The sequence below is a fragment of the Caretta caretta genome, chromosome 6, assembly GCF_965140235.1.
Source record: "Caretta caretta isolate rCarCar2 chromosome 6, rCarCar1.hap1, whole genome shotgun sequence".
Taxonomy (NCBI): domain Eukaryota; kingdom Metazoa; phylum Chordata; order Testudines; family Cheloniidae; genus Caretta; species Caretta caretta.
In genome coordinates this window covers 71,375,253-71,402,211 of record NC_134211.1, presented here as the reverse complement: position 1 = coordinate 71,402,211, position 26,959 = coordinate 71,375,253, and the positions used below count along the sequence as shown (strand labels likewise).

The window sequence follows — 26,959 nt, the reverse complement described above, 5'->3', positions numbered from 1 at the left end:
TTCTCAGAAAAATGACTATGTAGTAGTGGTATCCTCTTACTTAACTACATATAGTGAGCAGATTTAAATCAGTGATTAAAAGTGAGATTACTTGCAAATGAGCTGGATTCTATTCTGCTTTGTCCATCTTCAGCAAAATTAATCAAAGCTTTGACTGCAGTCTAGGATACTGGTGATAACCTGTGAGCCAGAAAGACAACATCTTGACTTTTTGGTTCCTAAATTGAGTATGCAGTACTCGCAGTTGGCTGGCAGGGGAATCATTCTTTGGTTTCTAAACGGAGTAAATTTAATGTAGAAATCTTTTAAATAGAAAATATGGAATTCCTCAGTAACACTTCTTACTGTGCCTTTCTGGCTTGTGCTTCCATATCATCTCTCTTGTACTTGGTGGTAAAAACCTAGTTTTCAAAGTGTTTTATTACCTGTGGGTTAAACTACCACTTTGTTCACCAAAAGTTTAAAGGAGAGGTTCAGCTGTAATGCCAAAAATGCACTTATTTTTTATTCATTTTGCATCTCTAAATCTGAATATCTGGTCTTTTATATCAATTAGCCTTTTGTGATGTTTAAGGGAAATTGACTTGTAAAGATGGGGAGAAATTTTTAAGGAGTTGATGTTTCCCCATAACACCAGTTAACAAGAACTGGAATTATATGCATGCATGACCCCTTTAAAAAGCAGAAGCTTGTGATTGTTGTGTAAGTACTGTGTATAACCACTCATCATATCAAAGGTCTAATTCAATTGAAACCTTTGAAACAGATTCAGGGTAGGTAAAAATTGAGATGATTTTTTAGACAAAGATTATTTTAAATTAAATACAAGTTAATTTTTTAAAAATAAACTTATTAAACATTACATTTGAAATTGACAACCTATGTTAAGTCCTAAGCTACTTATAGTATGTTAAATCATTTCAATTAAATAAAAAAAAAATTAAGGAATACATGTTTATTGCCAAGTTTTAAAGAAAATTAAACCACTGAACTGGTGGAAGTCACTGGCTAAGCCTCTGCAACTGGATTTTGTTGAAGTGCTAAACTAGCTTTTGACAGCAGTAGTCTCTTGTGCAGGTACTGTTCAGAGAGAATATCTTAATCATAGAATCATAGAATATAAGGGTTGGAAGGGACCCCAGAAGGTCATCTAGTCCAACCCCCTGCTCGAAGCAGGACCAATTCCCAGTTAAATCATCCCAGCCAGGGCTTTGTCAAGCCTGACCTTAAAAACCTCTAAGGAAGGAGATTCTACCACCTCCCTAGGTAACGCATTCCAGTGTTTCACCACCCTCTTAGTGAAAAAGTTTTTCCTAATATCCAATCTAAACCTCCCCCACTGCAGCTTGAGACCATTACTCCTCGTTCTGTCATCTGCTACCATTGAGAACAGTCTAGAGCCATCCTCTTTGGAACCCCCTTTCAGGTAGTTGAAAGCAGCTATCAAATCCCCCCTCATTCTTCTCTTCTGCAGGCTAAACAATCCCAGCTCCCTCAGCCTCTCCTCATAACTCATGTGTTCCAGACCCCTAATCATTTTTGTTGCCCTTCGCTGGACTCTCTCCAATTTATCCACATCCTTCTTGAAGTGTGGGGCCCAAAACTGGACACAGTACTCCAGATGAGGCCTCACCAATGTCGAATAGAGGGGAACGATCACGTCCCTCGATCTGCTCGCTATGCCCCTACTTATACATCCCAAAATGCCATTGGCCTTCTTGGCAACAAGGGCACACTGCTGACTCATATCCAGCTTCTTGTCCACTGTCACCCCTAGGTCCTTTTCCGCAGAACTGCTGCCTAGCCATTCGGTCCCTAGTCTGTAGCTGTGCATTGGGTTCTTCCGTCCTAAGTGCAGGACCCTGCACTTATCCTTATTGAACCTCATCAGATTTCTTTTGGCCCAATCCTCCAATTTGTCTAGGTCCTTCTGTATCCTATCCCTCCCCTCCAGCGTATCTACCACTCCTCCCAGTTTAGTATCATCCGCAAATTTGCTGAGAGTGCAATCCACACCATCCTCCAGATCATTTATGAAGATATTGAACAAAACCGGCCCCAGGACTGACCCTTGGGGCACTCCACTTGATACCGGCTGCCAACTAGACATGGAGCCATTGATAACTACCCGTTGAGCCCGACAATCTAGCCAGCTTTCTACCCACCTTATAGTGCATCTTCTTCATGTTAGTTTATTTCAATCAGTTCAGCTCAATGATTAGTTCATTCAAAGTAGAGACAGTGTTTGGAAGTTGAAAGAGCAGAAAAGCTTTCTTCTTCTTCCAATCTATGAATAAAAACTCAAAGTGAGAGGGTGAGATTTACTAGTTTTAAAATCTTGAAGGACATGGTAACAGGAAACAATCAGTTCAATTCATTAAGTACAAATAATACTTTCTTTGTTTAATAAACCAATTAGTTTTAATGCGAAACGTTTCTGATAAACTTTTTTCTCATGTATCCAGCATACTTAAGGTAGCTCTGTTTAATTTTAAAAGTGCTTTTTTAAAATTATTATTATTTATCTGAACCTTCATCCGTGTCGGGCTTGACACAAATCACTAGTAAAAATATTAATCTAATAAATAAGAAATGCCTCATTCACCATTTTTCACATAGTAAAAATTAAGAATCTGACTGAATAAATGTAAGTTAAGCTATATAATTGCTTAAATAATTGTGTATAGATATAGTATATCCTCCTGGTTAGCAAAAAGAAGTACAAAATTTAGTATAAAGTCTATATTTAGTTGCAAATCAACATGTTCTAATGGTTACCAACCAGTGAGAATCAACTTTTCATTAGGAAAATAACTAAAAAGTACAAATGCAAAACGTAACTAAAATCAATTAAAATCAACGTTTCCTTCTTGCTGCTTGAAATCATAATTAAAATCCATGATTTAAATTGCTTTGATTTAAATCAGTCTGCCTTAAACATATTGCATGGAATCTGGATACATATTAATTCTTGATACTTTTACCTTTTAATGTGTTATTTTCTAGTATGGAGATACCTATTGCAATCTCTTCACATGATAAACTAATGTAAATGCTTCTCTTGATGTGTAGAGAGAGAAGGTGGGTAAGGTCATATGTTTTATTGGAACAATTCCTGTTGGTGAGAGAGACCAGTTTTCAAGCTCTTCTTTAGATCTGGGAAACTTACTCAGAGTGTCACAGCTAAATGCAAGGTGGAACAGATTGTTTAGCATAAGTAAACACATACTTCAAGGGACCATTCAAGGTGAAGTGGCCTAACACCCTTCTAGTCATAGGGAAGAAAGGAAGAGGGGAGGGGAGAAGCTGGAGGGGGTTGTTAGTGGGTTATAAATTGTTGTAATAAGCCATAAATTCAGTGTGTCTTGATCTGTGGGATTTGAGTCCATCAATGCTGAATGATTTTTTTAAACTGCTAGCTATAAATAAACCACAACTTGCTATGTTCTGCCTAGGTATTGTACAGTAGAACATATATTTCAAAGTCAAGGTTGGGAGAGTGTATGAATTTTCTTCTGAATTCTAAGTGATACTTACTATTGAAAGGTATCTTACTAAATGTAGTTTTCAGGGGTGGTGGCATATGATTTTAAGCATTCATATTTATAGTTTTTGAAAAGAATTGTAAGCAGTTAGTCTCTTGGTAGCACTGGCTATGCCACCAAACCTGCAAGGGACGTATCCTGGGCTGTGAACTGCTCCTTATTTTACTCCTGGGGGAATTCTGTGTCACTGTGTGCGCACAAAATTCATGTCCACTGCAGATTTCTTTGCTTCCTTGCAGAAAAATGACTTTCTGATGGGGAAGCAAAGGGAAGCCGCAAGAGCGGCCACTCACCCCCCCCCCACCAGTGCAGGTGTGTCGTTTCGGGTGCCTGGAGGAGCCAATGGAGAGGTATGTCACTGCGGGGTGGGGTGGAATGGGGCTGGGGATGCCTCGGCCAGTGCCAGGTCAGACCCAACCCACAATTGCCCAACCCCGGGCATCCATACCCAGACCCCCCTCAAACCCAGTCCTCCCCGGCACCCAGATCCCCTTTCCCCGCTGAGCTCTGCCCCCCTGCACCTGACACCCTGGCCAGCGGCTCCTACCTTACATCAGGCTCAATTATTAGTCCTGGCTGGGCTGGGAGTGGGGGAGAAGCACCCTTCCCCTGCACGGAGCGGTCGGGGCCTGGTCCGACCCACCCCTAGAAATCTCCCCCAGCTCTGCACCGACCACCCCTGCTTCCTGTCCCCCATTGCTCCTCAGCCATGGGTGAATGAGTCACTGTACAGGGAGCTGCTCCCCCATCTGCCCAACCCCTGTGCATCGGGACACGTCCCAGACACACCCCCAGCCAAGATTTATCTCCCTGCACACTGAACCCCCACCTGGCGAGCCCTCCCCCCCACACCCAGCCCTCTCTGCCAAGCCCCACTCCCTTACATCCAGACCCCTGCCGAGCACCTCCCCCCTGCACGCAGATCACCCTCTGCCAAGCCACACCCCCCTGCACCTGGATCCCCCACCCCTGTACACAGACCACCCCCTGCTCTTGAACCCCAACCTGATGAACCCCATCCCCTGTGTGCCTAGATCACTCCAATGAGCCTCCCACACTTCGACCCCCACCCCACTGAGCTCCAACAAGCTGCGCCCGAATCCCCACCCCACCAAGCCCCACTCCTGCGGCAACCTGACCCCTTCAGTGAGCCCCTCACACCCAGACGCTCCATGCTGACGCTCCAACCTCCTTCACCTGGACCCCCCTGCAGAGTCCCATTGCCCCTGCACCCGGAACCCACCTCCAACGAGCCAACGAGCCTCTGTGCATCCAGATCCCCCCCACACCTGGACTACCCACTCTGAGCCACCTGCACCCAGATTGCCCCACACAGAGCCCTCTCCCCCCCCATACCTAGATCCCCCCACACTAAGCACCTCCACACTTGGATCCTGTTGGGCTGAGCCTGCCTGCCCACACCTGGTGTGGAGGGGCAGGTCCCTGGGGTGCTTCTGGGGCAGGCCTGGCTCTTGCACTTTGTCAGGGTCAGGTAGAGTGATTACACAGCAAGTGTGAAAAATTGGGACAGGGTTGGGGTTAGTAGTCACCTATATAAGACAAAGCCCCAAGTATTAGGACTGTCCCTATAAAATTGGGACATCTGGTCACCCTAGGGTCAGGTGCAGCCTCACCGCCGAGTCTGTGTCCCATGGAGGGGAGGGGTCTGCAGTGTGATCTCCCACTTCCATGCAGCCGGTGGCCTGTACTGCCCTCTGCCATGCTGGAGCCTCCACATTTATTTATTGGCAAATAAACTTTGCAGAATTTTAAAATATTGTGCACAGAATTTTTAATTTGTTGGCACAGAATTCCCTCAGGAGTAATATTTACTGTCAGAAAAATCCACTTCCTTATGAGTCTGCATCACTCTTTTTCGTTTCAGGGGAAATTTGTTGTAACTGGCCACTAGAAAAGGTAAAGAGGAGGGGGATATTAATAAAATTGAACATCTATTTAAGTCCGGCATTTTGGACTTGGATGTAATTAAAATACGACTGTTTTATTAATTTTATTTATAAAATATTGGGAAAAAATACCTGTTCAAGGGGGATTAGACTTAAGTCCTACAAAGGAATGGTGGGAGTTAGCAGAGGAAGGGGATAGCTGATGTCCAGAGTTCAAGTGACTCTCTCTGGACAACCTAGAGATAATTCTCTGTAGAGCACTTATGCCAGAGACTTACCCTTTTGATGGGAACAAGAAGAAATAGGATCACAGAAATAGCCATACTAAACAAATCAATTGTCCATGCAGACTGATAGAAGGGCTTCCTCCAGGGCAGGTTTGTGTAGGGTGGTTGCATTACCACTACTGGACCTGTTTGGTGGATAAGTCAAAGACTCTTCTTTAATATGACAAAATTCTTTTCTTTTAAATAGAGGAACAGAAGATCTTGTTGCCTATTTCTGATTATTCTTGATGTTTTTGAAGTTAAATTTGACCACTGATGTATGAGAAAATAAGGGGAATTGGTCAGCCTGTAGGTTGACAAGCTGGTATTCACCATCCGAGGCCCTCAAAAGTTCTAAAACCTACATCTCTTACTGAAAGAAGTGATCAGTACATAAATCAACTTTCCCTCAAAAGTCAGCAGTGTTCCTCTTTCAGCACCAAGTATGGAAGGACTATGAGACAGTTCTGTGGACCATCAGTATAGGAGGGGTCTGAGGCTGAGTTACTTCTTATTTACCCTGGGACTTGTTAGATCTGGAACTTTGACGTCTGAAAGAAACATCTGAACGAAACAGGTTTCTAATTTATATATTTTATTAACTAAACAAAAGAATCAAATAAAATACATATAAATAAGTAAATTAAAAGTGAGATAATATAAAAAAATACATCAGGTTGATTTAAACCAGATTAAATCAACAGCTTTATCTAATAATTTGGGCAGGCATAACTGAGAGCCCCCAAAATGAGAGAGGACATTATCAATCTCAATGTCAGTCAGTATATTTATGTTTCAGCCAAATAGCTGATATAGGAAGGATCTAATCCCTCTCAGCTTCAAGTTAATGTTGAGCTTTGATGCCAGTTAAGGGAGCTCTCCCAAAATTAATGGTGGTTAGGTAATAGCCAATCTTGCACACCACCCATCCTCAGTCATAGGGTTATATGAAATGTTCCAATACAATTCAAGATGATAGCTTGTTATTTTTAAAATTTGAATGACAAATTTAGGGGAAACTAACATGATTTCTCAGGAATAAGCATACAACTTCTAACCCATGAAATACTGTGTGATCTTTCAGTCAGCAAAGTTGGTTAATCTGTGGCTGTTTCAGGTACTGGCAGAATTGTTCTATTGGCGCAATTCTCAGATCCTGTGGGTTTTATCCATACACATGCCTGCTCACTACTAGCCATTGAGGTCAATGGTAAATGGGCCAAAATACAACATGGCTTTACGAAAGGTAGATTGTGTCAAACCAACCTGATCTCCTTCTTTGAGAAGGTAGCAGATTTTTTAGACAAAGGGAACGCAGTAGATCTAATTTAACTCAATTTCAGTAAGGCATTTGTTACGGTTCCCCATGGAGAATTATTAGCTAAATTGGAAAAGATGGGGGTCAATATGAAAATTGAAAGGTGGATAAGGAACTGGTTAAAGGGGAGACTACAGCAGGTCACATTGAAAGGTCAGACTGGAAAGAGGTTACTAGTGGAGTTCCTCAGGGATCAGTTTTGGGACCAGTCTTATTTAATCTTTTTATTACTGACCTTGGCACAAAAAGCGGGAATGTGCTAATAAAGTTTGCAGATGACACAAAGCTGGGAGGTATTGCCAATACAGAGAAGGATCGGGATATCATACAGGAAGATCTGGATGACCTTGTAAACTGGAGTAATAGTAATAGGATGAAATTTTAATAGTGAGAAGTGCAAGGTCATACATTTAGGGATTAATAACAAGAATTTCTGTATGAACTGGGGATGCATCACTTGGAAGTAACAGAGGAGGAGAAGGACCTTGGAGTATTGGTTGATCACAGGATGAATATGAGCCGCCAATGTGATATGGCCATGAAAAAAGCTAATGCTATCTTGGGATGCATCAGGCTAGGTATTTCCAGTAGAGATGAGGAGGTGTTAGTACCATCATACAAGGCACTGGCGAGACCTCATCTGGAATATTGTGCGCAGTTCTGGTCTCCCATGTTTAAGAAGGATGAATGCAAACTAGAACAGGTACAGAGAAGGGCTACTAAGATGATCCAAGGAATGGAAAACCTGTCTTATGAAAGGAGACTCAATGAGCTTGGCTTGTTTAGCCTAACTAAAAGAAGGCTGAGAGGAGATATGATTGCTCTCTATAAATATATCAGAGGGATGAATACCATGGAGGGAGAAGAATTATTTAAGCTCAATACCAATGTGGACACAAGAACAAATGGATATAAACTGGCCATCAGGAAGTTTAGTCTTGAAATTAGATGAACGTTTCTAACCATCAGAGGAGTGAAGTTCTGGAACAGCCTTCCAAAGGGAGGAGTGGGTCAAAAGATCTATCTGGCTTCAAGTCAAAGCTTGATAAGTTTATGGAGGAGATGATTTGATGGGATAGCCTAATTTTGGCAATTAATTGATCTTCGACTACTAGCGGCAGGTATGCCCAGTGGCCTGTGATGAGATGTTAGATGGGGTGGGATCTGAGATACTACAGAGAATTCTTTCCTGGGTGTCTGGCTGATGAGTCTTGCCCCCATGCTCAGGGATTAGCTGATCACCATATTTGGGGTCGGGAAGGAATTTTCCTCCAGGGCAGATTGGCAGAGGCCTTGGGGGTTTTTCGCCTTCCTCTGCAGCGTGGGGCACGGGTCACTTGCTGGAGGATTCTCTGTACCTTGAAGTCTTTAAACCACAATTTGAGGACTTCGGTAGCTTAGACATAAGTTAGGGGTTTGTTACAGGAGTTGGTGGGTGAGATTTGGGGGGAGGGATAGCCCAGTGGTTTAAGCATTGGCCTGCTAAACCCAGGGTTATGAGTTCAATCCTTGAGGGGCCCATTTAGGGATCTGGGGCAAAAATTGGGGAATGGTCCTACTTTGAGCAGGGGGTTGGACTAGATGACCTCCTGAGGTCCCTTCTAACCCTGATATTCTATGATTCTATGATTCCGTGGCCTGTGTTGTGCAGGAGGTCAGACTAGATGATCATAATAGTCCCTTCTGACCTTAAAGTCTATGATTCTATGATCAGCTGGAGTTAAAAGTGGAAGAACATTAAGAAAGAGTTAGAAAAGAAAACAAAACCAAAAAGGCTGATACATATGCAGGATGGGTGTCAACACTTGTGGATAGCCTAAGAAAGCTGGCATGTGGTTGAAAAGTTAGTAGGTGCTCTTGTTGGCTCAGGTTTTAACAGTGGTGGACTTGCTGATTGGGTAGAAGTTACTTGCTTGTAGATGTCGAGTCTTAGATGTTGCATGTTGCTGGACTCCTACCCCTTGGTGGCCACCTGGGAGGGTGGAGGAAGCACAGGCCATGTGGTCAGACATGGTGGCATCTCATGGCCAGAGGCCAGCAGCCAAGGTCTGTAGCAGCCACTGCAACAGCCATTGCAAGCAAGCCATGGTGGCCAACAAAACTAAAGTAAAAAGTATTAGCTTCTTCCTGTCCTCCAGTTTTTGAGGATGGTGCTATGGCTGGTTCCTCCCACTGGGAATCCCTCCTCAGGAGTCCCGTGGCAGATCATAATTGCATCTCCTTCTAAAGTCACTGGCGTCACCCTTATGCAAATTAAGAACCTTCCCCATTTCAGTAATTATGGACTCAAAGACCATGGATCCAAAAATATATCCAGTCAGTGGGCAAGTCCATAGATATTTTGAGACATCTGAGGTAATGAGTCAGTCTACAGACGTTGTCTCAACCATCCTAAAAAATCCCAACTCAGAAATAATTTTTAAAATGCAAAGCTAGCAAAAAGTTAGAACTTAAATCCTAGGAAAACACCAATCATACATTCACTCAACCATTCAGGTAGAAGAACCTGTTCCTGTTCTGCAGACAGATGCTTATAACTTCCCCTTTTATATTTTTGTTACGCGTTAGCTCAGTTTTTGATGTTTAGCATTTTTGACTCTCAAAAGCTGAATGAAAGGTTAGACCTTAACTCAGTGGAATAAAAGTTTTTTTCTTTCCAAAATCATATTCTTGGGATTCAGTTATTATGCAGGCCTATCTACAGATCAGATGGCTTACTTAAAGGTTGTGGCTGGTCTTTAAAACAATTAAAATGTCAAACTAATTGTTAAGCATAGCACTTAGTCACGTTCTTACCTGCACAAAGATTTGTTACTAAGTTTGTGTGTTATAGTTGGTTTGTCTCTGTCCATTTGACTTTCTTTAAAGTTCAGCTTTCACATGGCTTGGTAAGGTGAACTTGTTATCTTTTGTCTAATTGTCCTGGACAATAGCCCTGTTTGTAACAACACACGAGTAATCAAAAATATACCTAGAATGTATTTATACCATACACCTTGGGCATGGGTTTATATTAACTTTAATTAGTTTGATTAATATCTGTGACTTATTAAAAATCATGTCCATTTAACTGGGGACTGGACTTTCATGTAACATACTTGTAATAGTACTTAGGCATAATAGGGCAGGATGGAGTTTTGGCTTTAATCCTGATTTTTCCTGGCTTCTTGGGTTTTCAGTATCAGTCACATATTTAATTACTGTCATATTTTGTGGTTTAATGTTAAACCACATCTCATTACATCCTGTTTTCTGATTGGTTTAAACTGGCCATGACCCAGAAATACTATATTTTGTATAGTAACCAGCATCCTCAAATATTTCCTATTTGGTATATTTTGAGGAGATGGGTCCCTTTCAATGATATTAATAGACTTTTTTTTTCTGTTTGTTTACAGGAGTGAAACCGGGTCCTATGACTCATGCCCGGAAGAAACAACTTTTCCTTCTAAAACATCCATCTGGTTCTGCTGGCCAAGATTTGTCACCAGTAGACGGTGAAAGAATGGATAGGACTGAGGCAGAGTGCAGTGAGCAAGGAGAGACCACTGATATTCAAAACTGCCAGAGTGGATTTATGGGTGTAAACAAAAGCAGGAATTTGCAGGAGATCAGAAAGACGTACCCATTAAGGAAACGTCTGATCACTTCTGTGGACAAAAAAACGTGCAAAGTGCTTCTCACCAGACTAGAGGACGTGGCTGGATCGTTGTCAAAAGAGACCCAGAGTGGCACAAAAAGAGACCTCTCCAGTTGGATGGATGACTTCAGACCTCCCTGTTTCCCAGAACAAGTTCAGACTCTGGGAGCAGGGAAAAGTGATCCATCTGGGGAAAAGTGCACAATAACTTGTCCTGGAACAGAACAGGAACCCAGTGCTGCTCCTTTGGAGCCCAGGAAACGAAGACTAGCCTCTCTGAATGCAGAGGCAGTGAATAACCTGCTGTTTGAACGGGATGATGGCTTATTATCTGGCAGGCGTTTTCGGAAAGACTCTGTCAAAGCCAGTGGAGATTGTATCACTAAGGGCTTGCACTGCAAAGCTAGTGGCAACTGGCCCTCATTGGGAAAACCAGCTGTAAAAACAGTTAAGGAAAAGAGTCAGAATGGATCCAGTCAGAAATGTAATAGCTCTGACCATTCATTGGATGATGTCTTTGAAGATGGAACAAAGAGGGAGGATAGTGGAATTCCCTATCATCCCACCCCAAAGAGATTGGCCAGTCTCAATGCTGTAGCATTTTTGAAACTGACCCATGAAAAAGACCAACCTCTGAAGCCGAGGAGTAAATCAGATGGAGAGGGCAAGTCTGAGAACCACTGTTCAAAGTCGAGGCTCAAGTGGGCCAAAGCCAATAGGAAGAATTGTGTCAAATCCAAAAAGGAAATGTCCAATGTAAAAATGGAGGGTCCACATGGCTGGCAAGGATTTCCTGCAAGTGCTTTTAGGAAAGCAGACCATCAGGACTCCCCTAGTCCCCATGGAAAAATGGAATCTCTCAATTATGAACCATTATCTAGTTCCTACGATAGCACAGATGGTTTCTATCACAGACTGCCTTTGCTTATGGGTGGGCAAGCTTCCATGAAGCCTGAGTATGGGAGACCTGGGGAGAAATCTCCTACTCCCAAACAGGAGTTTCATCAGCCTTCCTTCCCCGTGCAGCAGTTCCATCCCTTGCCTGTGCCAGGAAATCACACGGATTGTGGATGTCTCTGTGAATCTTCAGATTTGACTCCATTGAACGGGTTTTATGTTTATTATGGCCAAAGTGGATACAGTGGCTACTCTCACTGCTCGGTTTACCCTAAGGATGAGCTTTCGCAGTCTACTTGTGAGGGGCTTTTGGTATCTCCAACTTCCTTACCATCAGGTACTCCTTTCCAGCCACTTCACTGGTGTAACTCTCCATACTGTTGTGGAGAAGGAACAGCTGTTAACAGTTACAGCCTTTGTGGAGTTATGCACGTGCCAGAGAGCAGGATTAGCAGTGTGCATACAGGACGGAACAGCTACCCCTACAAAATGCCTTTTGCAGCAGGTAAGACAAAACAACAAATAGAGGTCTTACCATGCCTAAGTGAAGAAGGTTAGATTAGTGCACTGATAAGCAGAGGGGGGCATCTTGTTGCCTGTGTATGACCAAGTAAGAGGCATGCTCCCTATGTATTCGGTTCATCTAAATCTGGGACATGTACTCTCTGTTGTTGAGGAAGATGCAGCATTCAGCTACACTTCCAGATGTTATGACATTCCTTCCTTTTCCACTGAAGGCTGTTTCCAGTAAAATGTTTTATGTGGATGGAAAAATTGAATCAGAAGGCTGGTAAGGTTTGGGACAGAAAGAAGGTGGTCCCTGGTTTGAATTCTGCCCAGGTTAGCGGTAACCACAGTACAATATCTGTCTAATCTATGGAAAATGAAGGGGTGGTCTGTTTAGTTCCTAGCGGAGAGTGGTCCAGTTTGCCAACTGGCCATCTGTGTGTATAGCTCTAGTTCAGAGTTCCAGTTGAATCCGAAGGCTGATCTAGACCATGGAGATTGAATAACCCTTTTGTCCCTAGAGGGGATCACTTTAGTGAAGGGTTGAGGCATGCTGGTAGAGCAGTGTGTGGAAGCTGGCACTGCCTTCTGCACTGTACCTGATCTGCGAACAGTGAAATTCCCAAAATACATTTTATTGGGATCTCACAAAATCTCTTATTTGGGTTTTTTCTTTCCTTTGAACGCACCAAAGTTACTGAGTATTTCAGCAGGTGCTACCTGTGACAGGGCACCGTCCTGCTCCTGTCTCTTCTGTAGCCACAAACTGCTCGGAGACCTTCTAGTCAAACACCTTGTGCAATGTATTACAGTATTCTCCCAACTAACTTTCCAGAGTTGTGCAGCTCTGTATTTACAATAGCATATGATCCTTTGCTCTCTCAGCCAAGGAGGGGGGGAGACAGAAAGTATCTTCCTTCTGAAAGAGCTTTCCTGTTTCTGCCTCTGACCCTGAAAAGCCTGCCTGCCCACCATTCTCAGTCTCTCTCTCTCTTCCCCACTGAGCACATCCTTCCTGTGTGTTTTCTACTTTCTGGGCTGATGGATTCATTAGCCTTGTAGCTCTCTCCTGCCCATCCCCAATCTATCAATTAGGCACAGCTTTGCTCCCCAGGTTTCCTTCGGGGTGATTTAACTGGTGATCCAGTGATCGGAGTGCTGTACAGCTGCTGTTGCCCAGCACTCTGTCACACAACGCAGTTTGGAAAAACACCAAAAGATGTTAGCTGTGAGACTTGTAACACAACTGCACCCTGTACACTGAGATAATTAACTCACTGAATGTCAGTGGATTCTTGAGATCCTATAAGGTCCTTTCCCCTGATTGTGTGTGTAGCCTATTAAACACTGAAACCCAGAAGCGTAATATGTTTAATAAATGGTTCAGGTATTTGTGTAGCTTTATTTCCCTAGCTGTGGTATCCATCGTCTTTGTACTACGGTTTTTATCCAGGAGCTTTGCCTTCACTATGTAGAGAAATGTCTGTTCAAAATATTTAAAACTGGCTACCGGAATTGTTGTGACAGGACAATCGTTTACCAGTACATTTTCAGTATAAAAGCCACCAAGCTATAAAGGAGGTGTGTGTTGCTATTCCCAAAATACAGTGTAATCTCTAAACTGGGATTGCTTCATCTACCTCTGAGATGGAATTGTCTCTGAAGATGCAGCTACATGCAGCAATGCTGTAGGGTTTAGGATTCAAAGGGAAGGTTAATTTATGCAATTCAAACTGCTGATGGATTTTAGGTAGGCGGATGAATCTTCTAAGTCAAGAGTACAGGATGAGATGGGCTTTATGGCCTCCTTCTGTTCTGAGAAGGTGCTATAACTCAGAAGCACTTGAGCGAAGTGTAGGTTTCCGGTTTTTCCAAAATATATCTCTGCTGTCCTGGTGTGAGCCCCGACCCCCTACGCTGGGCGGCTAGACAGTACGTTAAAGTCTCAGTAATAGCTGTAAGGGTTTTAATAACTGAGTACTACTTGTGAGAAGACTAGTTCAGAAATAAGAATACTGATCTTTGACATACTGCCTTGAGTCATGCCAATCTATACTGTACTAAAAGGAATTGGTTCAAGCACCTTAGTGATGCTAGCTTAACATTCAGATGAAAGGGGTGTGAGGATGTTTTGGTGGTGCTCTGAGTGATTTCCTATGTAGAGAGAGAAAAGTTGATGTCTTATGCAGAGGGAGAAGATTGATGTCAACCCTTCTTGGAAATCTGATAGATTAGCGAAGGTGCCATGAGTAGTGCCAGTCTGTCCCACAGGTAGGATTTCTCCAACTCTGGTGTATTCCTCCACACGTTCCCTGCTATAGATTTTTCTTTTTAAAGGCAAGTGGCAAGGTAGCACACTTCTTAAATATGGTGCATTTGGGTGGTGTGTGTTCAAAGGTGTGGACAGGCCCTCTTGTCTTCCTTGCTGAGTAACTTCCATTTAGAATTCTGCAAAATTGGAATACCCTAGATTTTCTGCTTTTGCTGAGTGCAGTGTGGAGGGAGGTCTCGTCTAGCATAAATAAAGTTTAATGTTCTAGGTCTGGTTTGTTGATACTTGTGAAAAAGATCTGAGTCTTTCCTGGAAACGTCAGCTTCAATGAATTAAAGGATTACTTTAACCTGAATAATGTCATATGCAGAGAAGAGGGGATAAGGTTGATCCCCCAGTGCTGCCAGCTTGACATATCAAGTACCTTGCATCTATATTCTTGTTGATTACAGTCTGTTGTTAGAGAGGTTAGCTGGGTACCCAATGGGGCCAAACTGCCCTTGAAAAGGTAACTAATTTTGAACGCTGTCATCCTGATAGTGATGGGATTAGTTAAGTATTGCTCATAGATACTAGCCTTCTCTTTACAGGTGTTAATTTTGTCCTCAGAGTAGCACAGTGCATTGTTAGAATGAGGTGCCAGTCTCATTTACTGGGGAGGATGTGTTCACTTGTAGGTGAATGATGGGGGTCTGCTGTATACAGGTGAAGGGATTAGGCTGGTGCTGTGAGCAGTGCTTGTGTGCCATATCCGGCAGAGAGAGAGAGAGAGGGATTACTCTTGTGTTCCAGTGACAGCAGCCTGCTATGTAAAACTGCACGCAAGGTAACGGGGTTAAGACTGAGCAGACTGGATGAGGAGTTGGCCACAATGATTATCTATTTTTAAACATGGGAAATGCTTTATTGGTAGCACTTGAAACCAATGAATTAATGGGTGGTGGAGGGATGCTAGAGATGTTAAACCCGGGCAGATCATTTTCGGTGGTGGGAATATATGCATGGCAGATGGGAATGTAGGACATGATGGGGTTCGTGTGGCCCTATTGAGCACCTGTTGAATGAAGTCTTGCCTTTCTTAAGGCGGGTAGCTATTAGTGTGAAGCTGTTTGTCATGCTTCAGTTTGGAACTGAAAAGAGCTTGTGATCTCAATGTCCATGAGGCTGCTACATTACTATCCAGGTCATCTGTGAAATTAGCCTGGGAGCCTAGGCCATAGGGCACCAGAGTTCAGTTCCTAATCTTCACACCATTAAATACAGCTACTCACGATGACTGCCCAAGTGGTCCCAAATCTGATTCAAGACATATCAGCTTGTCCATTTAAGAGTTCCCGAGACTTTCCCACATCATCATTCTGGGCTGTTTCTCCTTTATCAGTACAACTGCTCCATTCTCCTTGTGTGCCCCTCTGCACCTTCCAATGTTCTTCCTCCCGCTTCACCATCCTTTAAACACCCATCACAATCACCCACTAACCCCATCAGCTAAAGAGTCGGAGAGAAGCTGCTGAGTGACAGAAAACACTCCTCCTCCCAGGGGAACAATGCTCTACATCTGTAGCACTACAGACTACAAACGGAGCAAGCAGAGAGATCAAGAATCTTTCCGACCAGCTCTATGAGCTATACTTGTTTTTATTGCTGTTGCTGCTAATCTGTGAATGCATCTTTCTTTTGTTACTGCTCCTATCTCCAAGGATGGTGATTGTTTCATAACCTTTTACAGCTCACTGAGTGGGAGGCAGAGGGCAGCAGTTTCCCACTGTCTGGAGCAGCCTCAGCCATGCTTCACTGTAAATTGAATCAGTTATTACGCTGATTCTCTTAAACTGCTTTTATTTTTAAGGCGGTGCGCACTTGGGGTCCTGCAGATGTATCAAAGCAGCCGTCTTTGTGAACCTTAGTGCTGTCTGAGATTGCCTGAAGCTGCCCTGTTGGCATTTCCAGGATGCATGCTTTCAGATTTATGAAGCATGGGGATTTTCTTATGTATTGGGCTGTTTGTTAAGCTGGGGGCTCCCTCCTTGCCGGAATTGATAATGCTGTGTCACTAGACTTCTTCAGATCTAAGCTTCTTTCTTTTTTTACTCGGGCTTATTTCATGGATTGAACGCTTCGGGCACTGGAAATTTTGGATGTGTATTATCATTGTAAAATGCTTTGGGATGTCTTTGGAAGGCTTTGTCAGCTGACTTGCTAGCCTATGGTAGTAAATATGTCTGCTTCTGGGATATAGGGCTGTCCTAAAGGTAACAGCATATGCTTCGTTTCAAGTTCGGCCCCATGTTTTATCATTGGTCTGGATCTCATCAGAGAAAGCTCTTCACTTTCACTGACTAAACTTAGTGCCTGTGCTGGCACCTTGAAGGAAATTGGGCTTTTGGGTTAGTATGGGGGGATAGATATGTAAGGCCAAAAGGGACCCCAAGAGGTCATCTAGTCCACCACCCCGTGCTGAGGCACGGTTGAGTACGTGTAGACCATCCCTGACAGATGGTTAATATATAGTTTAGTCCTTTGCGAGTTCTCACTTCTCTCACACAGGAAGCCCTTTTGCTACTCACCTTTCCGTGTATGTTGACAGGCTGGAAGGGTGCTAACCCAGCCCTTTGTACATGAGAGGCTGGCACTAGCGAGGGGCATATCAAATGGGTTTGTCATAGTGAGGTTGTACTTCAGTGCATTTTCAAAGCCGCATACTCAAGTGTCATTGCTTTTAGAATCGAGCAGTAGTACAAAATGTTTCCTAGTACAGGAGGTCCATGCTTAAATAGAAGTATTGTCCACTACTAGTAGTGCAATAAAGAGAATTCCTTAGGAAAGTATTGCTTAGCTTGGGATCATCCTGCTAATTTAGTCGTTATCAAGAAACTGCAGTACAAATATATCACTCTCCCCCTCTCCCCCTCTTGTTAGAAAGTTGCAAATCTCTGGACCAGCTGAGCCTCACGATCCCTGTGGCAGGGCACCCTGCATCACCTGCCCACCCACTCTCAGGATGTCCTGTGCCCAGTGTGCCACCAGCTGCAGAACCAGTTCCTCACTTGCAGACCCCCAACTCGGAACCCCAGACCATGGCCCGAGAGTGTCCACAGAGCTCCAAGCCCCCCAGTGGCTCCAAATCTGGTCTTCGAAATACTGCTGGCTGTTTACATGCCTGTGATAGCAAAGCAGCAGGAGGTCACTCTCATCCAAAGCAGCAGCGCATCAGCAGGAGGAGAGCAACCAATGGCTGGATACCCGTGGGTGCAGCCTGCGAAAAGGCCGTGTATGTTGTGGTAAGTGCTGGAAAAATTCTGCTTTCCTATGTATGCCTCCAAGCATGCTGCACAGTAAACTGAGATCCTGTAGGGACAAGGACGGGAGGTTGCAGGATTTCAGGTTAGGTAGACTTGCCTGCAGGTATAAGAGCATTCTCCAGAGTGACACTCCTGCTTTTACCTCTGTAACAGCACGATCTCACTGGATGTCATCCAGCATTTCTTTAACAAGGGAACAATTGGATTGGTGTAAAACATTTTTGCTGGGCTTTGGGGCTGAGCCACTTGACTGTTGGCTTCTCGTTCTTTCTCCGGTACTGCAGCAGCACATGCCCTGGTCTGCCCTGGCATCTGGCATGACAGGCAAGCAGAGAAAAAGCCTAAAAGGAAAATATATATATATATATATATGTTGCTATTACCAAAATACAGTGTAATCTGTAAACTGGGGTTGCTTCATCTACCTCTGAGATGGAATTGTCTCTGAAGATGCAGCTACATGCAGCAATGCTGCAGAGTTTAGGATTCAAAGGGAATGCTTCTCCTGCTCCTCTTCCCAGATAATTGAGAACGAGTGCCGCTGGGTTTGTAGTCAGAGAGGGACAGCTGCCTCCTGTAAGCCAGGACACAGGTGCTGGATCATGCAAGCGGTGAACCCCAGCAGGGAAGTGGCAAGTGGTACCTTCTAGCCCCACTACAGGGAGTAGAGGAAGCAGCAATCTAAGGGCAATTCTAAGGCAAAAATAGCAACTGCCAAGCTGCTTGAGCTTGTCTCGTCAGGCATTGGTGGTGCCTGTAGCTCCAGCAATAATTCCCCTCTGTTGCCTTGGGAAGGACACAAAGTCAGTCCAATGGGGGCCCCACCAGCCCACATCTTTTATGCCCTATTTATAGGGCCTAGCCAGCTGTTCTTCTCCATGGGGGTTCTTCTCCCAACCAGGCTTCCCCCTTCAACAGATCTCTGAGCCTGTAGGAGTAGAGATTTGTCCCAGTGAGGCAACTCTGCTGCATCAGAGGTTACCCTGCTCTGCGGTTTCATTTTATCCATAATATCAAAGTGTACACACAAATTTGGAAGAAAGAAAAAATCTGAAGGACACTATCCCATTTCTTGGGGCAGAATAGGTGGCTCTTAACTCAGAGGGTATATCTACACTGCAAAAAAACAACCCTGTGGCAGAGTCTCAGCACCTAGGTCTACACACTCTGGCATGCACTGCAGAGCTAAAAATAGCTGTGTAGACATTCCCACTAGGGCTGGAGCTTGGCCTCTGAGACCAACCACCTTGCTGAGTTTCAGAGCCCGAGCTCCAGACTGAGTGGGAATGTCGGCTTTGGGTTTTGTTTTGTTCTGTAGATGTATCCATAGAGGCAGAGCCTGTTACTCTTGTTCCTCATGCCCAAGAGGTCAGATGAGAACAGAGCAAAAAAGCAACCTTCACCTTTTAGGCTTTTTCTTTGCTCATTTGTCATGCTGGGGACAAGGGCATGTGCTGCTGTAGTGCTGGAAGAAGAATGAGAAGCCAAGAAACAAATAACTCAGCCCAAATGTTTTTGCACCAGCCCAATTTGTGTTGTCACAACCCCTTGACCTCACTTCGTTAGTAAAGTGGATTTCACTTTGCCTGTATTTTCAAGAGGACATATTACAGGTTGTTGCATTCTTACAAATAGTTTTTAACAGTCTCTTAGGAAGCATAACTATTATATTTCAAAACAAACAACAGATTTAGTCTCCAATTGCATCAGTAGCATAAGCAGCTGGAAACCTACAATATCTAGGTTGGTAATATTAAAAATTTGTGGTCAGAAGAACACTTACCTGAAAGCAGGTTTGTGTGCGCACAGGTATAGGAATGCTCACTTTTGATTAATTTAAAATACAATGGGGGAGACGGTTTCAAAGTACTACTTTTTCCTTTTAGACTAAGACTGATCCTTAAACTGGCGTGGTGAAGATTCTGCAATCTACTGTACCGAAGCAGTAGCATTACGTTTTCTCCATAGCCCTTCTGAACATCAGACTGGTGGCCATACCTGATCTGAAGACACTTGATTCCTGAACCCAGGAGAATGTTCTGTGGCTTTTTTTTCTAGGTTCATTAGCAAATAGTTCACACCCACTTTTCAAATTTGCCCTCTGGATATAGAGATGCTATGGGTGGATTTGTGCTATGTGACTTCTCTCTGGGAGCTCTTGCAGCCAAGGTGCACCACTTCAGACAGGGTTTTTAGTGAACTGTTTTAATCAAGACCAGGACGATTAAAGGCAGCTTGGATTAGTTGTTCTAAAGTATTTCCTAGCCTAACTTTTTGCCTCTCTTTCCCCTGCCAACACTATAGAATGAGCCAGAGCCAGCTGTTCGTAAGAGCTACCAGGCTGTGGAGAGAGATGGGGAAATTATCCGGGTACGAGATACAGTTCTTTTGAAATCAGGACCGCGAAAGAAATCTATGCCTTATGTGGCAAAGATATCGGCGCTGTGGGAAGACCCAAAAACAGGTACTGGGCAGAAAGCCAGAGTACATTATGTTCACCCTCTGTCCGTCAAATCCCAAAGAACTGAGTGGAAATGGGTTAATGGCAGAATTGAGTAGCGGACGCTAATTTGCCAGAATAACTCACCACTACCGGTTTGGGTGATAAAGGGAAGGAGCTAGGTAATCAGAGCCCTATAGCTGTGCATGGTGAACTCTGCTACAGGAACTGAAAATTCATCTTTTTAGTCATTAACTCAGAATCAGTAATTGTCCTGAAAGCATCTGTATAGATCTACCAACTAAAGATCTTTGCAACAATTTCTCCCACATGATTTAGTAGGAGCAGGTATCTCATGAACCACTAATTGTGCAAATATTCTAAACAGTTTGTAATCTGGGAGATGAAGCATTGATTTGTAGCTGCAGAAGTTCTTGATATTAGCACTGAAAATCATGTAATAGGTACAAGCTGAATGGTAATTGGAATAGTGTGATTTTGATTGTAAGATTCCATATCTGACAGGTCTCCAGGGCTAGAGCCTAATTCTTTGTCTAAGTTGGAAGCTTAGTATGCCAAATGGTACAGAGCAAGTCATACCCCTGACAGCTTGTGAAATAGCAAAACTTAAGATGGTAAGGCCTCTGCTGGTACCATGGTAGTGCTCTTTTTGCATTTGTCCAGGACTAAATATTGCAAGTCCTAAACCTTGGACCCGTGTACTTGACAAATCCCAGTTCAGCTGCTATTTTATATTTGAATAAAACAGTTTGGCTTTGTTGACTAGTGACCTCTTCATCTGGGACTGTGAATAGTTATTAGGTGGTGAGGGTACAATGGAATAGTGACACCACTTGTTTTACCTAGTCAATTGCTATAACAAAAGGAAACTTAGCTCAACATCAAATATTTATCACTGTATAGCTGCAGTTAGGTGAGAGCTATGGAAATACAAGGGCTGATGGATGAAACAGGAGAGCTGAAACTGGATGGTGACACTCCTTAATGCGTGTCTTCATCACTGACTTCAAAATGTCTCTTGTCTCCTTCCAGGGGAGCTAATGATGAGTCTCCTGTGGTATTACAGACCGGAGCACACTCAGGGAGGTCGCAATCCCAGCATGCATCAGGTGAGCAATCCCAAGTACCTAGTTGGGATGGTTAGGGGATATTTGGCAAGGATCCACTCTATTCCAGGGAGATGGGAGTGGAATGAACATCCCTGCTCAGCATTCATGCTTAGCCCTTCTTAACACATAGAGACAGGATCCTTGTCACACTGGTCTCCTGGCTGCTCCACAGATGCTGCCATATTTTTGTGTTGAATGGGTAAAACCAGTGTGTTTCACGTAGGACACAAGCAATCTAATGCTGTGAGTTACAAGGATGGGTGGTAACAGAAGTATCTGTACCTTTCACAGGACCTTCTTTGCTTTAAAATTTACTATTTTCTCTGGTCTGAAAACAGTCCTATGCCACTTTATAAAAGAGGCTATTTGACTTTAGCTAGGGGAAGGTGCACTGTGTTGGGAATCAGAAAATGCTGTGTTTTGTATTAAATCAAGACTGAATGTCTTTCAAAAAGATAGACTTTGGTTCAACCAGAAGTTATGAGCTCGATGCAGGAATTACTGGGTGAGAATCTCTGGCCTGTGTTATGTGGGACATCCGACTTAGGTGATCTGAATGGGTCCCTTCTTTCCTTAAATCTATGAATTGAATTGACTTTCTATTAAAAACTCCTCTTTTAGGGAATCAGTCCAGTCCCTCTGGCCTGAAATTAGACATACTAGACCAAAATCTCCTGTTCCCTTTTTGCATAATGTGAAAGTAAATCTGTATAGGGCAGAAAAGGGTGGATTTATTAGGAGGGTTAAAAACAGACTTAAGAAGGATACTGTGCTCCTTCTGCACAAAGGGTTCACTTTTAAAAGTAAAACTTGTGACCCAGTATGTCTTCAAACCCAGGCCTGTTGCTTTGCTTGGTTTTGCATGGAGGGGGAAAGGTACATTTTTAAACCAAAAGAGCACAGAGATTAGAGAGGAATGAGTTACTGCCGTTTTTCCATCCAACAAAAAGTCCACAATGTGCTGTTTTTAAATTCCATTCAGTAGTTGTGCATGCCACATGTAGAATCCCCAATTTTCTTTTGGAAACCAGTTTGGTACCTTGTGACATTTTAGTCCACAAATGAAATCTGAGGTTATCTAACTGCATTTTAGTGCGTAGAGAGCAAGAAGTTGGGTTAGGGAGGAACTACCTCATTTTCCTCCTCCCACACCTGTCTTGCTATACAAAAACTGCTTTAAAAGGAGAAGCTGCCACTGGGCTGAGTAGGTAGAATAGGCCTGCCAAGGATGACTCAGGTAAACTTGATGCAAGGAGGAAACCAAAACATTCACACACCTCTACGGGTTGGGGTTTGTTTGTTGGTTAGTTTTTTGTTGCTTGTCTAGTTGTTGATCACGTTCCCAGACTCTGACCCTGCTCCTGAGGCTGTAGTGAAGCCTGTCCTCCACCTACCCTGCTTCCCTAGGACTCCAGGCGAAACTAACCCTGAAGCACATTCCTGGCTGCTGCTTCCAGGCACTTACACAACAGCACCCTTATTACCCCAGATCCTCTTTGCTTCTGATTGCCACACCTAATACTCACTAAATTAGCTCCAGCTGGGTTGGCCTATGCCCAGTGGCAGCACTTGTCCACCCCTCCCTAGCTGCTTCAGATGCACCCTTTCGAGACTCAAACTGGGGAGAAGAGGCTACTGCCATTTCTTCATCACTTAGAATAGCTCTTTCAGTTGCTGGGGGAGAGTTGGAGAAAAAAAGGGGACAATTTATTTAGTCTGAGACTGATCACTACAGTAATTTAGAGGCTAGTGGGAGAGGTTGGCTAAATACCATTCATACTCCATTCATATAATTTATTTGTGAAAATGAATCAGAAAAGATTTCCAGCGCAGGGAAGAGAAAACTGAGACTGTCCCCCAAGGTATTGGAAATGCGGGAGGAAGAGAGCTCCTGCCTTCTGCCTAAGTTGCTAAACAAAGGGGGGGATTGTAAGAAGGTTCCTTCTTTGCCATGCAATTTCTCCAGTCTTCCCACATGCAGTTCTAGAGGTCTGACACTGGGATTGGATGGGGTGAAAAATTCTGTCTTTACTTTGGATTTCTTTGCATCTTGGGCCTTGTGTGGTAGTATCTTCCCTGACAGACATTAGAGGACATTTTCCCCTCTGAGCTGTCTTCTTGCTGAGTCTGGTATTGGAAGAGCATTTTTTGAAAAAGCTGCCTTCATATTGCTCAATGCAGCATTCTGAAAGGTCACCTGGTGAGAAACACTTATCACAATATAAGTCACAGCCTCTCAATTGCATTTGAAATGAGAGATTTGGTTATAAGCAGTATCTCTGAGCTGCCTGATGGTGGCAGCTGTCTTACTGAACAGTGATATTTGCAATACATGTGGAGACCTGACAATATAAAGTAGAATGGTGGTGAGTTTATGTGATGGGAAAGCTATAACATTTTGGTCAAATGTTAAATGTTCTTTTGGTCACTAAAACAATTAGGCTATAAAATTGTAACTGTAAATTGTTTGGGTTAATTGCAACATCTGACTTGTAGGGGGTTGTGCTTTCTCTTTAAGAAGCGTGTTGTTGCATGTGTGCATAGCCTTTCTCCTCTTTAAGGAGAGTATACCTAGGACTGCTTTGTCTCTCTAAGCGCTCCTGCCCAGTTGAGTGACTGTCCCCATTGTATGTCCGTTTGCAGAACGAGATCTTTGCATCCCGACATCAGGATGAAAACAGTATTGCCTGCATTGAGGAAAAGTGCTATGTTCTGACCTTTGCAGAGTACTGCAGGTAGGTGGTGCTCTTAAGTTGCAAAAGCAACAGCAAGTTATCTCTGTATCACCAGTTCTTTTCAACATTTCTGTTACCTGACCTCATTCAGCAGAACTGCGTGTGCTTTGCAGCCTACCTCTCCTAGGTAAACTTGCAGTACGTTTAGTGAATGAGAGGGCTGTGCTAATCTAGGAGTGTTTGTCATGCTCTAGCTCTTTGGGTATCTCTTTGCTTTGTGTTTTATAAACACTTCAAGCGGTTTATAAGTGTTTACACATGCATGACCTTTCTACTACGGAACATGCTCATCAGTAGACACAGTAAAACACGGTAACGTTTCAGTTACACCACTGGAGTGTAATAGAGAAACCCATACAATATTGTACAGTTCCTCCACATGCACATGTGCGCTCCAAGTTCAACTAAAATGCATATGCCTAATGTGTTTGCTGTCCTTACCACTCTTTGTAGACGTGCCTGTAGTATCAGGTGTTTTGGTAATTAGGTCACCCAATATAGTGACTAGAGAAGTATTTAACTGACCTTACGGTTTAATTTTTGCTATTTTTAATCAGTCTGAGTGACCAAGGACTTCAGAGTATCTGTATTTTCTAACAGATTGCACCATTTAAAGTAACAGTGGCAAAATAGAAATTAGCTCTAAAGTCCAGACCATAGGTTATTAAAATGGAAAATAACCCTTTAAAAATGTATCCTATTTTATGTGCTTTTACTGTGTGCTGTTGGTTGCATTGTATGCTTTGCTCATCTTGGGCAGTAAAACTAGCTTAGCCAGTTTCACACTGTTCCTTATGCTGTGTTCCAATGCTTCACTGGGTTTCTAAGAATGAAGGTCATTTCCTACAATAGTTATTTTTAATTAAACTTATACTGATTTTTACAAAAGTTCTTTTGCACACCATGTACATCCTGGTTCTGAACTACGTGCTGCTTTTTTAATAACTCACTCCCCGAAAAAGCAGACATGAGTGACTGGGAATAATATACCATTGGGCTTCTGCACTGGTTTGAAACTTCTGGACAGGAGTCCCATTTCCCTGTGGCATGGCTTGACAGAGGCAGGCAGATGTTACATTAAAGCAACTAGAGCAGCGCTGAACTATTTAGAATTGCCTTTATGGAACTTCAATAAAAGTGGAATAAATCCACTCTGAGTAATTGGGGAATTAAAATCATTTGGAAAGACCACTTTCTGTCATTTTCCTTTTGGTATAACTTACCTTTCAGAAGGACTTGCTAAAGTGAGCCATAGAATGAAAGTGTAGTAAAGAAAAGCTTGTTTACACAGTGAGTCCCTGGAAAAAAAAAAGACAGGATGTTCTTACAAATGTGCTTGGTATGTCCAGATAAAAACCACCAGCAAAAGAGGACAGGTTTGTTCCTACTCTAATTGCTTTGAACTTGTGAAGTTGCATCAGCTCTGACATGAAGCTGCTGTGATTGGAATACAGCCTTTCCTCATAAATTACGGCATGCTGAGGGGTTGCCCATTTCAGAACCCACAGCAGCTATTCCTGACTCACTGGCCACATGCTGAGATATTTTTACTGCACAGTGGAGCCAACTTGACAAATTTTGTACTAACTGGACCTGTTGGCGGTGTTCCTTGGAAATGTGCCTCTCTGCCCCCTGTACAAGCGGTCCATTGCTGACCTGTGCTAAACTGGTTTGAATGCTCAGGGAGTCTAAAGACACCAGCAAAGGCAGTGGGAAGGTGTTTTCACAAACTGGTCAGCAAAGCTGAATTCACTGACTCAGAAGAACCTCCTATATGGATTCTTGTTCAGATAACCACTGTTGCACAATGTGTCTTTGAAACCACTTGAAGAACTGATAAGTAGCATGATCTGTGGTATCCATTTCATTGAGATCTTGCAGATATCCTCCCCCATTCCTAAGTGCCTCTATTCAGGTGAGAGTTCAACCAGCTGGGTTAGTAAGCAGATGCCCAAAATTACGTAAGCTTTGTTTATGGTGATTCCATCTCAGTGCTACCACAGTCGTTGCAAAGTAAGTGTTTGAACTCAAGCTAGATAGGAAGGAGATCTTACCTGTGGATGGAGGATTTTGCTGCTTCAGTGGCAGCTCTGTCTCTGGGGTATGTACCAAGCACAATGAGAAGAGTTTTCACCATGAGAATCGTGTTCAATCACAATCTGCTCCCCGAAGCCCATATTTCATCAGCGGTCAATAGTTGTTTGTTTGGTTTTAATCTTCAAAATATTTCAAATGTAGGCGCTTTCTTCCTGATGTCGACCTTAGCATGGATATGCCAGCCTTTGATCTTTAGGCGGGATTACTGGTATGTGCACACTTGTGCCCTTAAACCGCTCCAGCTCTGCAGCTGTTGCAGAACAAGCTTGGCTACTGTGCAGGAGTCTTCGCCTACAAGTTTTACACCCACATTCCATAGGTTTCTCACTTGCAGAACAGGCAGCTAGTGTATCATTATTTTATGGCTATACTCAGATAGCCTCATGTAAGAGGGCTCTTCTACGTCAGGTATTGTCTGTTTATGTCCTGCTGCTACAGCTGAGCTCAGTGAGGTTCTTACAGCAGCTTCGCTATAAATAAACACGAGAAAGTACAGAAGGCAGGACCTTCTCTGCAGGGCCAGGAATGCTGTCCTTTTCAACACGCCCCACTGAATGTTTGTGTCATCCCACTGGGCAAGGCTCAAGGTTTTTTATTTTACTTGGTGTTTGGGTGGCATGCTTTGTTCTGCTCCTGATCTCAGCTCTGTTTGTGCACGTTCTCTCCATTCAAGCTAAAATGTTTATATTTTTAAGGTGCCCAGGAGCCTTCTGCCATGAGTGCTTATAAATTAAAACACTGTGGTATAATTATCAGGTTGACTGGCTGGTGAATCATTTTATACACACACATTTTTTTCTGCAAATGTCCAGTCATTGTTTTAAAGTACTATAATGCACTAGGGCATATTCCTCCTCCTGCACCAGGCTCACAAACGGCAGGTCTTGTTCCAGAGTATCCAAC

General features: G+C 43.3%; 1 protein-coding gene across 3 annotated transcripts in view; it reads left to right on the top strand.

Moving 5' to 3' along the window:
• Window positions 1-26,959, top strand: part of BAHD1 (bromo adjacent homology domain containing 1) — a 70,264-nt gene that overhangs the window by 39,246 nt on the left and 4,059 nt on the right. For 2 of the 3 annotated variants that reach the window (XM_048854159.2, XM_048854161.2), the window contains exons 2-6: window positions 10,435-12,078; window positions 17,272-17,633; window positions 19,959-20,118; window positions 21,148-21,224; window positions 23,868-23,959. In XM_048854159.2, coding sequence (XP_048710116.1) covers window positions 10,452-12,078; window positions 17,272-17,633; window positions 19,959-20,118; window positions 21,148-21,224; window positions 23,868-23,959 — 2,318 coding nt within the window. In that variant the 5' untranslated portion in view covers window positions 10,435-10,451. Of the gene's footprint in view, window positions 1-3,819; window positions 3,896-10,434; window positions 12,079-17,271; window positions 17,634-19,958; window positions 20,119-21,147; window positions 21,225-23,867; window positions 23,960-26,959 lie in introns of those variants that run through there. The other variant, XM_048854160.2, reaches the window with a different exon arrangement.